This window comes from Pristiophorus japonicus, chromosome 6 (assembly GCF_044704955.1).
Source record: "Pristiophorus japonicus isolate sPriJap1 chromosome 6, sPriJap1.hap1, whole genome shotgun sequence".
Lineage (NCBI taxonomy): Eukaryota > Metazoa > Chordata > Chondrichthyes > Pristiophoridae > Pristiophorus > Pristiophorus japonicus.
In genome coordinates, this window is record NC_091982.1 from 196924660 (window position 1) to 196936003 (window position 11344).

General features: G+C 45.0%; 1 protein-coding gene across 3 annotated transcripts in view; it reads left to right on the forward strand.

The window, feature by feature from the left end:
• Positions 1-11344, forward strand: part of LOC139265924 (neutral cholesterol ester hydrolase 1-like) — a 30432-nt gene that overhangs the window by 14332 nt on the left and 4756 nt on the right. For all 3 annotated transcript variants that reach the window (XM_070883520.1, XM_070883521.1, XM_070883522.1), the window contains exons 2-4: positions 417-645; positions 5050-5119; positions 6147-6318. In XM_070883520.1, coding sequence (XP_070739621.1) covers positions 417-645; positions 5050-5119; positions 6147-6318 — 471 coding nt within the window. The remainder of the gene's footprint in view (positions 1-416; positions 646-5049; positions 5120-6146; positions 6319-11344) is intronic.

Consider the following 11344-nt stretch of genomic DNA (forward strand, 5'->3'; position numbering starts at 1 on the left):
CTAAAGTTGTACATGGTATAAATATATTTCCTCACATTACTGCAGGGTTAAGGAAAACAAGGTGATATCAGGCATTTGAATTATAAAGAAATAACTGGCTCTTTCATGTAGTTTACATAACCATTTCTGCATTTCAGTATCTGTTATTCTGACCAAAAAAAACGTACAATTTGTCTGAGGAAACAACCCTGTTGAAACAAAGTTTGTACATTTAATGAATTACTGTGGAATAACTGTACAATCTCTGTACTGAAGTTGCATTTATACTCATAATTACTTTATGTACAGATAGTCAATTAATAAATAAATATATAGTTTCAAGTAAAGTTTTAGATTTTTTGACTTTACAAATAAATGAGTGAAAAAGATTATTGTGGGTACAATTAATGATGATATTCTATTGTATTGTTTCTCAGTGTCATCTGGTGCAGCAGTTGGGACTTAGCCACCACCTGAAGGCTCTAAATTTTGTTATTACCATGTTTGAGATGCTTGCCCCTCAATCAAGTGAAACAGTTGAAGTAACGGACACGACATTTGATGGAGTGCAAGTCAGAGTATTTGAGCCCAAGAAGAGGCTGGATGGTGAACTAAAGCGAAGCATTATTTACATACACGGTGGAGGATGGGCTTTAGGAAGTGCAAGTAAGTGTACTACAAAAGGAAGTAGTGAACCTCTCAACCTTCTTGTTAAACATCCAAAGCACATATTCTTCCTCATTTAAATGTGTGTTCTTAACTAATTCGGTATAGCTGATGGAGTTTAAAGAGAAATAGAGATAGCAGCCTCTTTTCACTAAGGGAATTGGATAAGTACCGGAAGGGGGGAAAAAATGCAGGGTTATGGGGAAAGGGCGGGGGAGTGGGACTAGCTGAAGGGCTCTTACAGAGAGCCAGCACGGGCTCGACGGGCCGAATGGCAGCCTCCTGTGCTGTACCCATTCTATGGGCCCAAGTTTCAGCCTCAGTTGCTCCTGATTTTTTGGAGCAACTGGTGTAGAACGGAGTATCTTAGAAATTCAAATTCTCGGCATTTAGTTTGCTCCAGTTCTAGTCAGTTAGAAAAGTTTCACTTTGGAACAGAATTTTTTTTTTCAAAAGGGGGCGTGTCTGGTCACTTACGCCTGTTTTCAAAGTTTCGGCGGTGAAAACTTACTCCAAACTAATTTAGAATGGAGTAAGTGAAGATTTTTGTACGCTCGAAAAAACCTTGTCTACACTTTAGAAAATCAGGTGTAGGGAATGGGCGGGGGGGGGGGTGTGGTTGGGGGGTTTAAAGGGAAGTTTTACACTTCAGTTTTACAAATAAAGAGCCAACATCAATAAATCAACCAATAAATTAATCCAAAAAAATTAATAAGAATTTTTTTTTTTAAATCAATAAATAAAACATTTTCTACTTACCGTCTGCAGCACCGGGAGCCCTCCAACAGCGTGCTGGGATGCCCCCCCCCCCCCACCCCCAGTGTGTCTCTGTCAGTGTCTCTATCTCTCTGTCTGTCTGTGTGTGTCTCTCACTCTCTGTCAGTGTCTGTGTTTCTGACAGAGGGGGGAGGCAGGGTGAGGGGAGGGGGGGGAAAGGAGAAGGGGAGGGGGGGGAAAGGAGAAGGGGGAAGGGAGGAAAGCAGAAGGGGGAGGGGGAGAAAGAAGGAGGGGGGAAAGGGGGAAGGGGGGGGGAGGAGAAGGGGGAAGGGGGGGAGGAGAAGGGGGAAGGGGGGGGGGAAGGGGGGGAGGAGAAGGGGGAAGGGGGGGAGGAGAAGGGGAAAGGGGGAGGAGAAGGGAGAAGGGGGGAGGGGGAGGAGAAGGGGGGAGGGGAGGAGAAGGGGGAGGGGGGGAGGAGAAGGGAGAAGGGGGAGGGGAGGGGGAGGGGGGGAGGAGAAGGGAGAAGGGGGAGGAGAAGGGGGAGGGGGGGGAGGAGAAGGGGGAGGGGGGGAGGAGAGGGGGGAGGAGAAGGAGAAGGGGAGGGGGAGGAGAGGGGGGGAAGGAGGAGGGGAGAGGGAGGGGGGGGAGGCTGAACGGGCCGGGCCCAAGACTTCGGGCAGGGCCCGTCCCCAGCACCAGATTTACAGGTAGGTGGCGTTGGGTCGGGTCGGGTCCGGGGTCGGGAGCGCGGATCAGGGTCGGGAGCGCGGGTCGGGTAGGGGGGGCGGAGCGAGTTCGGTCCGTGTCGGGGGCGGGGGGAGGGAGGTCAGGTTGGGTCGGGTCCGGTCCGGTCCTGGTGGGGGGGGGGGGGGGGTGGGTGCCGGGAGTCGGGAGCGCGGGTCGGGTCGGGGGAGTGGTGGAAGGGAGGTCGGGTCCGATGGGGGAGGGAGGGAGGGAGGGAGAGGGAGGTCGGGGGGGGAAGAGCGCAGGTCGGGTCCAGTCCGGGGGGTCGGGTCCGGGGCGGGGAAGAGAGAGTCGAGTCGGGTCGGGAGGAAGCAGCAGCTGGGCGTGGGAGGCAGCCTTATGCCGCAGCCCCAGTGAGGCCATTCAGCCAGGGCTAGGGGCTGCGTGCTTCGGGCCCCTCCCACACAGTTTTGGGCACCTGGAGCTACTGCACATGCGCGCCCACTGTGGCTCCGCCCCATACAGCTTGTGCTGCGCCGCGCCCAACTCAAGAGGACCAGCAGGGAGCCGGAGAATCTGTAAGTTTTTTTTAGGCGCACTTTGTGGCACGAAAAACGGGCGTCCAACGGCGCAGCCCGAAACTTGGGCCCTATGATTCTAAGTGTTCCTTTTCAAAGTAAACCTTGAAGAGTATAGCCCCGATTTTACATTGGTGCAGATCCTCACTAGCAGTGAACATGTTCAGAAATTCTGCTATGCAGGTCTGCATGCCCAATATACTGTGCACTACATTTTTCGGTGAAGAAGATAGACTTCTTTTGCTGGAGCCCATTGCAAAATTAATGATAAACCATTGCCTGACCCTCACTCCACTCCACTCCCCATCTATAAGTGGGAGCGAGTGTTTCCCTAGCCTGGGTTGTAGAAGTCAAATTTCTAAATCTGTGTAACAGTTTTCAATGTTGATTGCAAAGTTTAATGTTGTTTTCACTGCAATCTTTGTTAATTCTGTATTATCCTTTGTGCATTAATTCCTGAAGCTGTGGAGGATTTTTCTTTCCGTTGTAAAACTTATAGTTATAATTTGTTTTCCTACAGTAACCTTGCGGATTTATTAAACATATAAAATTAAGGGAAGCAATAGCCTGGAATAATAAATCACAAAATTTGTTATAAATATCTCAAATCCTCAATAATCTCTTGTAACTTGTAAAACACATCTGTGAGCAAAAGTTTATACGTGAACCTGGCTGTTCATGGACCCCTTCATTCTGTCACCTTGCTGCAAAGGCCTGACCTGAACTGAACTAGTGAACTGAGAAAAATTGTGCCATACTTGTACCCAGAACAGGCTTCTTCTGGGTACAAAGCTGTCTGTCAAAAAATATACTTCAATGGTATCCATGCTCTTCCCCTCATAAATCTGCTTCAAACCCTTCATCCATTTCCAGTACAAAGCAGGGCTATGGGTCTGATAAACCGGATCCCTGCGGAATCAGGCACCACAGTCTGTGGCCCTTATAAGATCTGGCATAGCAAGAACAGCATTCATAGGCTTGGGCTTTCTGGCCCCATCTCACCAGTTTTCTGGTGGGCAGTGCCGGAGGTGCATTTGGGGACCCACGCCTCCCCCCGCTCTCCCTTTCTAGAGGGCAGTCCAGTGGCACAAAATCTTCCTGCCCATACCCAGGTGAGGGTCGGGAAATTACATAGAAATGGGGGGAGAACGATTTCCACATTTGCTACCATTGACCCTGAATAAATGCTGTATGGAGAGTCTACTTGTTCAGTTCTGGCATCCAGTATTAGAACATAAGAAATAGCAGGAGTAGGCCGTACGGCCCCTCGAGCCTGCTGCACCATTTAATACGATCATGACTAATCCAATCATGGACTAGGGTCCACTTCCCTGCCTGCTCTCCATAACCCTTTATTCCCTTATCATTTAAGAAACTGTCTATTTCTGTCTTAAATGGATTCAATGTCCCAGCTTCCACAGCTCTCTGAGGCAGCGAATTCCACAGATCCACAATCCTCTGAGAGAAGAAATGTCTCCATCAGTTTTAAATGGGCAGCCCTTATTCTAAGATTATGCCCTCTAGTTCTAGTTTCCCCTATCAGTGAAAACATCCTCACTGCATCCACCTTGTCAAGCCCTCTCATAATCTTACATGTTTCAATAAGATCACCTCTCATTCTTCTGAATTCCAATGAGTAGAGGCCCAACCTACTCAACCTTTCCTCCATAAGTCAACCCCCTCATCTCCGGAATTAACCTAGTGAACTTTCTCTGAACTGCCTCCAAAGCAAGTATATCCTTTCGTAAATATGGAAACCAAAATTGCATGCAGTATTCCAGGTGTGGCCTCACCAAAACCCTGTACAACTGTAGCAAGACTTCTCTGCTTCCATCCCCTTTTCAATAAAGGCCAAGATTCCATTGGCCTTCCTGATCACTTGCTGTACCTGCATACTAACCTTTTGTGTTTCATGCACAAGTACCCCTAAGTCCTGCTGTACTGCATTTCTCCATTTAAATAATAACTTGCTCTTTGATTTTTTTTCTGCCAAATTTCCATTTTCCAACATTATACTTCATCTGCCAAATTTTTAGCCTAGTTAGCCAATCCTCTATCCATGATAATATATTATCCCCAAGCCCATGAACTTCTATCTTGTGCAGTAACCTTTTATGTGGCACCTTGTCAAATGCCAAGCTAGGTGGAAGGACCTTGGGGCTCAGTGGAAGAGGAGTTTGTTCAGGTAATTTAGGAGCATGGCTATGTGTGTAGGCTCCATCAAGAAGAAAAAAATTTGGAACTTAAAAAAAACATTTCCACAGGCAGCTCAGTGGGTGCCTCTCCCTCCCGCTGTATCGGGTCCCTGAGACTTATAGTAGCATCTGTCCCAAAAGCCTAGGCAGTAACCAAAAATTTTGGTTGGCTACATATAAACAGCTCTGACTCCTAAGAATGCTATCCTTTTTTTATCTTGTTTATACAGAAATGCGATCATATGACCATCTTTGTCGGAAGATGGCAAAAGATGTGAATGCGGTTCTTGTCTCTATTGAGTAAGTAATTGCAAATTAACAGCATAATTCTCCTGGATTATGCATTTTTAGGACAATGTTGTGGTTTCTTTTGCAGAAAACTCTTGAGTTGGTTAATTGGATTTCTGTTATTTTGAACTATACTTTCAAAATTCATCACCCGTTATTCAAAAGCTGAATTAAAAATAAATTTAGTGATTAGATGCCTTCTCATTTCCACTTCAGTATTTTCAACCTCATGGAAGGGAATCTGTTAATTGTGACAACAGCAGTTTTTTCATATCGTAGCCAAAAATGTTAAAGTGCCAAGAGGCTTGATGCAACACAGTAATAGTAAGATATCTTTGCACTTGGACTGTCTGATCAAGGATCTGAGTTCTTGGCTGTATGCCACTCTTCTGGTTCAGGAAAGGAACAGTCAGAAATTGAGTTGTCATTTCAGAATGAACTTATCGGTCAACGCAAATGGAGTATGATGGAGAATTTCCATATTATTTTTGGTGTAATGTCAGCGAGAATTGGAGCAAGTAAGTTCAACCCTTTAAGGACCCCTGGTTAGGCCGCAGCAAGAATAGGAAACCCTGAGCACAGCATGCTCGACACATGTTCTGCTCAACACTGAACAATTTTCGTGAGTGGTCCTTAAACAGGCGTTAAGCCCCTCATTAGCACATGCAAGGGGCCTAACGACAGTTTAAGGCCCATGAATTTGGACCTGTTTGCCCCCATACCTCACCCAGAAAATAAGGTCCAATATTTCCCCCACAGAGACTTAACCAATGAGGAAGAAAACAAATTAACAGATGTCTAAAGAAGAAAATTAACAGACGTTTATGACTGACACTGCACAATGATCACTATAGACACACAACTTTTTATTAAATTGTATATAATATATATAACCTTTTAGAATACTGGAAGTAAATGTTCATATAATAAAAACAGAATAAAATTCTATATTACTCTTCTGAGTCAGACTAGCATCAGGTCAAAACTTTGCAAATTGAGTCTTATCGAAATTAATCAGATTGTGCATTCTTAAATTTAGATACCGTCTTGTCCCAGAGGTTCGGTTTCCTGAGCAGATTAATGATGCTTATAGTGCCACCAAATATTTTCTGCAGCCTGAGATCTTGTCCCAGTATTCAGTGGATCCAAATCGAATTGCAGTTTCTGGAGACAGTGCTGGAGGAAACTTGGCTGCTGCTGTAAGCCAGCAGGTAATTACAGTCCATTATCTATTGGACAAACTATAGTAATTTTAAGTGGTCTTAAACTTAGAAATAGAACAAATCCATTTTTGTGGAATGTGCCGGGGCACTTGATAATGAAGAAATCAAATCAAAACTTACAATAGATTTTTAACCAATAGGGAATTAAGGGTTATGGGGAGCGGGCGGGTAAGTGGAGCTGAGTCCATGGCCAGATCAGCCATGACCTTGTTGAATGGCGGAGCAGGCTCAAGAGGCTAGATGGCCTACTCCTGTTCCTAATTCTTATGTTCTTATGTAACAATGGGCTCAATTTTCCCCAGTGATTTGCGCCGTTTCTTTGGTGTGCGCCACTTTTTTTGGCCTAATTTTAAAAAAAAAATAAAAGTTTCCCCAATCAATGTGCCACAGCGTAACTCAGTTACGATTTTTTTAGGTTTGTATTTTTTTGTCATGGGGGCGTAACCTGCCACCTGCGGCAGTTTTGGCCATTTAAACAAGTTTGGCCAGCTCCATTTACTCCAATTCTTTTTAGGCCGGCATATGTGGCCTCTGTGGGAAAACCTTCTGGTGAGTGAAGAAAATCGGCGAGGGTAAGTAAATCAGCACAGCAGATGCCTGGACAGCAGCAAGAGGGGGGGGGAAGCCTTTCGGGCATAGTTAAGAGCGGGTACAGGGAGTAAGGAGGCCATTCGGCCAGGGATAGGTACGCACACCGGCACCGGGAGGCTATTCGGCCTGGGATAGGTGCGGGGACTGGGAGACCATTTGGCCAGGGATAGGTGCGGGGACCGAGACCGGGAGACCATTCGGCCAGGGATAGGAGCGGGGACCAGCATGGGGAAGGGGTGGGGGGAGGGAGAGATAGACATTTGTCATTACACTTTAATAATTTAATGGAGGTAAGTTGCTGCAATGTTTAATGTGCTTGTGCAGGTTGCTATGAGCTGGCTGTATGTTTCACTTTCCAGTCTCAGCCCACATTGTATCCCTGGTTACCGTGGCAACCCGATCTTTTTGGCTTAGATCTTGGGCTCCTCCCCCAAAACTAAACGACGGGCTAGGCGGCGCCAAAATGAAGAATTCAAACGAGGAATATTGGATGATTTTTTTTGCCGTACTTGAGTCCCATAAAAACGGGCATAACTCTTCAAGTACGCCAAAAAATAGCTTTGGGGAAAATTAAGCCCAATGAATGTGCATTTAACGAAAGTTGTTTGCACAAAATTGGAGTCAGTGTTTTTAATGTAAACAAATGTTAATGTTTGTCCTAGGCTTGCCGCAGTGATGTTCAAGGTCAGAGTATTATTGAAATAACCTTAAAATAATCATTTGCAACTTCAGAAATATCCATAAGTTGTTTAAAGAAAATTCAAGGCTGAAGGACAACTCCGTTATGATTTCAGGGTCATCATTTGGTCTGTCGGCCATGGCTCAGAGGATGGCACACACTCCTCTGAATCAGAAGGTTGTGGGTTCAAGTCCCACTCCAGAGACTTGAGCACAAAAATCTAGTCTGACACTCCAATGCAGTACTGCGGGAGTGCAGTATTGTCGGAGGCGCCGTCTTTCGGATGAGATGTTAAACCAAGGTCCCGTCTGCTCTTGAGGTGGACATAAAAGGTTCCAAATTTTGAAGAAGAGCAGGGAGTTATCCCTGGCGTCTTGCCCAATATTTATCCTTCAATCAACATCACTAAAAAAAATTATCTGGTTATTATCACAATGCTGGTTGTGGGATCCTGCTGTGTCCAAATTGACTGCTGCTTTTCCCACATCACAACAGTGTCTACACTTCAAAAAGTACTTCATTGGCTGTTTTTTTTCTTTCTTTGTTATGATGTATTCATTCATCTGCCCATTTTCTGTATCTGCAACATGATTTTCAGTTAAATTCTGCAGCTGTTACAAGAGCATAAGAATTAGGAGCAGGAGTAGGCCATACAGCCCCTCAAGCCTGCTCCGCCATTCAATAAGATCATGGATGATCTTCGACCTCAATTCTATGTTCCTGCCCGATCCCCATATCCTTTGATTTCCCTAGAGTCCAATCTATCTATCTCAGCCTTGAATATACTCAATGACTGAGCATCCACAGCCCTTTGGGACAGAGAATTCCAAAGAGTCACAACCCTCTGAATGAAGAAATTCCTCCTCATCTCACTCTCTTAAATGGCTGTCCCTTATCCTGAGACTATGCCCCCTAGTCTCCAGCCAGGGGAAACAAGCTCTCAGCATCTACTCTGTTAATCCCCCTATATTTCAGTGAGATGACCTCTTATTCTTCAGAGACTACAGGCCCAAATCTACTCAATCTCTACTCATAGGACAACCTTCTCATCCCAGGAATCAATCTAGTGAATCTTTGTTGCACCGCCTCTAAGGCAAGTATATAGTTCCTTTTATTTGGATTCGATAAAGTGTCACACAAGACACTTGTTATTAAACAAAGTTAAGGCTCATGGGATTGGGGGTAATATACTAGCATGGATTGAGGATTGGTTAACAGACAGAAAACAGAAAGTAGGAATAAACGGGTCATTTTCGGGTTGGCAGGCTGTAACTAGTGGGGTACTGTAAGGATCAGAGCTTGAGCCTCAGCTATTCACAATCTATATCAATGATTTGGATGAGGGGACCAAATGTAATATAGCCAAGTTTGTTGATGATACAAAGCTAGGTGGAAATGTAAGTTGTGAGGAGGATGCAAAGAGGCTGCAAGGGGATAGAGACAGGTTAAGCGAGTGGGCAGGAACATGGCAAATGGAATATAATGTGGAGGAATCTGAAGTTATCCACTTTGGTAGGAAAAATAGAAAAGCAAAGTATTTTTTAAATGGTGAGAGATTGGGAAATGTTGGTTTTCAGAGGGAGCTAGGTGTCCTTGTACACAAATCACTGAAAGTTAACATGCTGGCACAGCAAGCAATTAAGAAAGTAAATGCTATGTTGGCCTTTATTACAAGAGGATTTGAGTATAAGAGTAAAGAGGTCTTACTGTAATTATATAGGGCCATGGTGAGACCACACCTGGAGTATTGTGTACAGTTTTGATCTCCTAAGGAAGGATATACTTGCCATCGAGGGAGTACAACGAAGGTTCACCAGACTGATCCCTGGGATGGGGGAATTATTCTATGAGAAGAGATAAAGTAGACTAGGCCTATATTCTCTAGAGTTTAGAAGAACGAGAGGTGATCTAATTGAAACATACAAAATTCTTACAGGGTAGGTGCAGGGAGGATGTTTTCCCCTGGCTGGGGAGTCTAGAACCAGGGATCACAGTCTCAGCACAAGGGGTCGGCCATTTAGGACTGAGATGAGAAGAAATGTCTTCACTCAGGATGGTGAATCTTTGGAATTCTCAACACCACAGGGTTATGGAGGCTCAGTTGTTGAGTATATTCAAGACAGAGATCGATAGATTTTTGGAAATTAAGGGAATCAAGGGATATGGGGATAGTGCAGGCAAGTGGAGCTGAGGTAGAAGATTAGCCATGATCTTATTGAATGGCGGAGCAGGCTCAAGGGACCAAATGGCCTACTCCTGCTCCTATTTCTTATGTTATGTTCCTCAGCTAAGGAAACCAAAATTGTGCACAGTACTCCAGGTGTGGTCTCACCAAAGCCCCGTACAATTATAGCAAGCCTTCCTTACATTTGTACTCCGACCCCCTTCCATTAAAGGCCAACATGCATAAATCTCTCTGAACACCAACATTTGATAGTTTCTCACCATTTAAAAAATATTCAGTTTTTCTATTCTTCCTACCAAAGTGAATAATCTCACATGTCCCCACATTATACTCCATCTGCCACCTTACTGCCCATTCACTTAACCTGTTTATATTCCTTTGCAGGCTCTTTGCGTCCTCCTCACAGCTTATTTTCCCACCTAGCTTTGCAACGTCAGCAAACGTGGATACATTACACTCTGTCCTTTCATCTAAGTCATTGATATAATTTGTAAATAGCTGAGGCCCAAGCACTGATCCTTGTGGCACCCCACTAGTTACAGCCTACCAACCTGAAAATGACCCGTTTATTCCTACTCTCTGTTTTCTGTCCGTTAACCAATCCTCTATTTGTGCTAATATATTACCCCCAACCCCATGAGCCCTTATCTTGCATAACAACCTTTTGGGCCCAAGTTTCCACATGATTTGCGCCTGATTTTTAGGAGCAACTGGTGGAGAACGGACTATCTTAGAAATCGCAATTCTCCACATTTTTTTTTCTGCAGTTCTAGTCAGGTAGAACAGCTCTACTTTGGAACAGAATTTTTTCTTCAAAAGGGGGCGTGTCCGGCCACTGACGCCTGATTTGAAAGTTTCCACAGTGAAAACGTACTCCAAACTAAAGTAGAATGGAGCAAGTAAAGATTTTTGTAGAACTGAAAAAACCTGTTCTACACATTAAAAAATCAGGCGCAGGTTACAAATTAGACGTCCAGAACGAGGTGGGGGGGGGGGTGCGGAGGGAAGGGAATTTATTAAATTCTACAATAAATCCTTATTTATACTTATACAAATATTATACAAATAAATCCAACCTGAATAAACATTTATAAGCAAAGAAAAGATTAAATAAACCATCTTCCTACCTGTGTGAAAGTGCTTCAGGCACGGAGAATTCTGCAGGCGTTCATTCCCGCGGGGGGGGGGGGGAGAAGGAAACAGCCGTTCGTTCCCGTGGAGGGGAGGGGGGGAAGGGGGGAAGGGAACAGCCGCTTCGTTCCCGCGGGGGAGGGGGGAAGGAGACAGTGAGAAGGCTGCAAGTGCTAATGTGCTTTTATTTTAAAAAGTTCAAAAATTAAACAGCTACAAAGAACTACAAAAATGGCCGAGTGCCAATGTTTTTTTCACACTGAGCATGCGCGAACGCTCCAACGCGCACGCGCAGCGTTGCCGGCAGGAAAAAAAACTAATTTAAATAGTACCCGCCCCCTCCCACTTACAAAATCGGCGCGAGTGTAGGCTCCGCCCCCCTGGGCGCCGCGCCAAACAGACAAGGAGCTGCAGGGCGCTCCAGAATT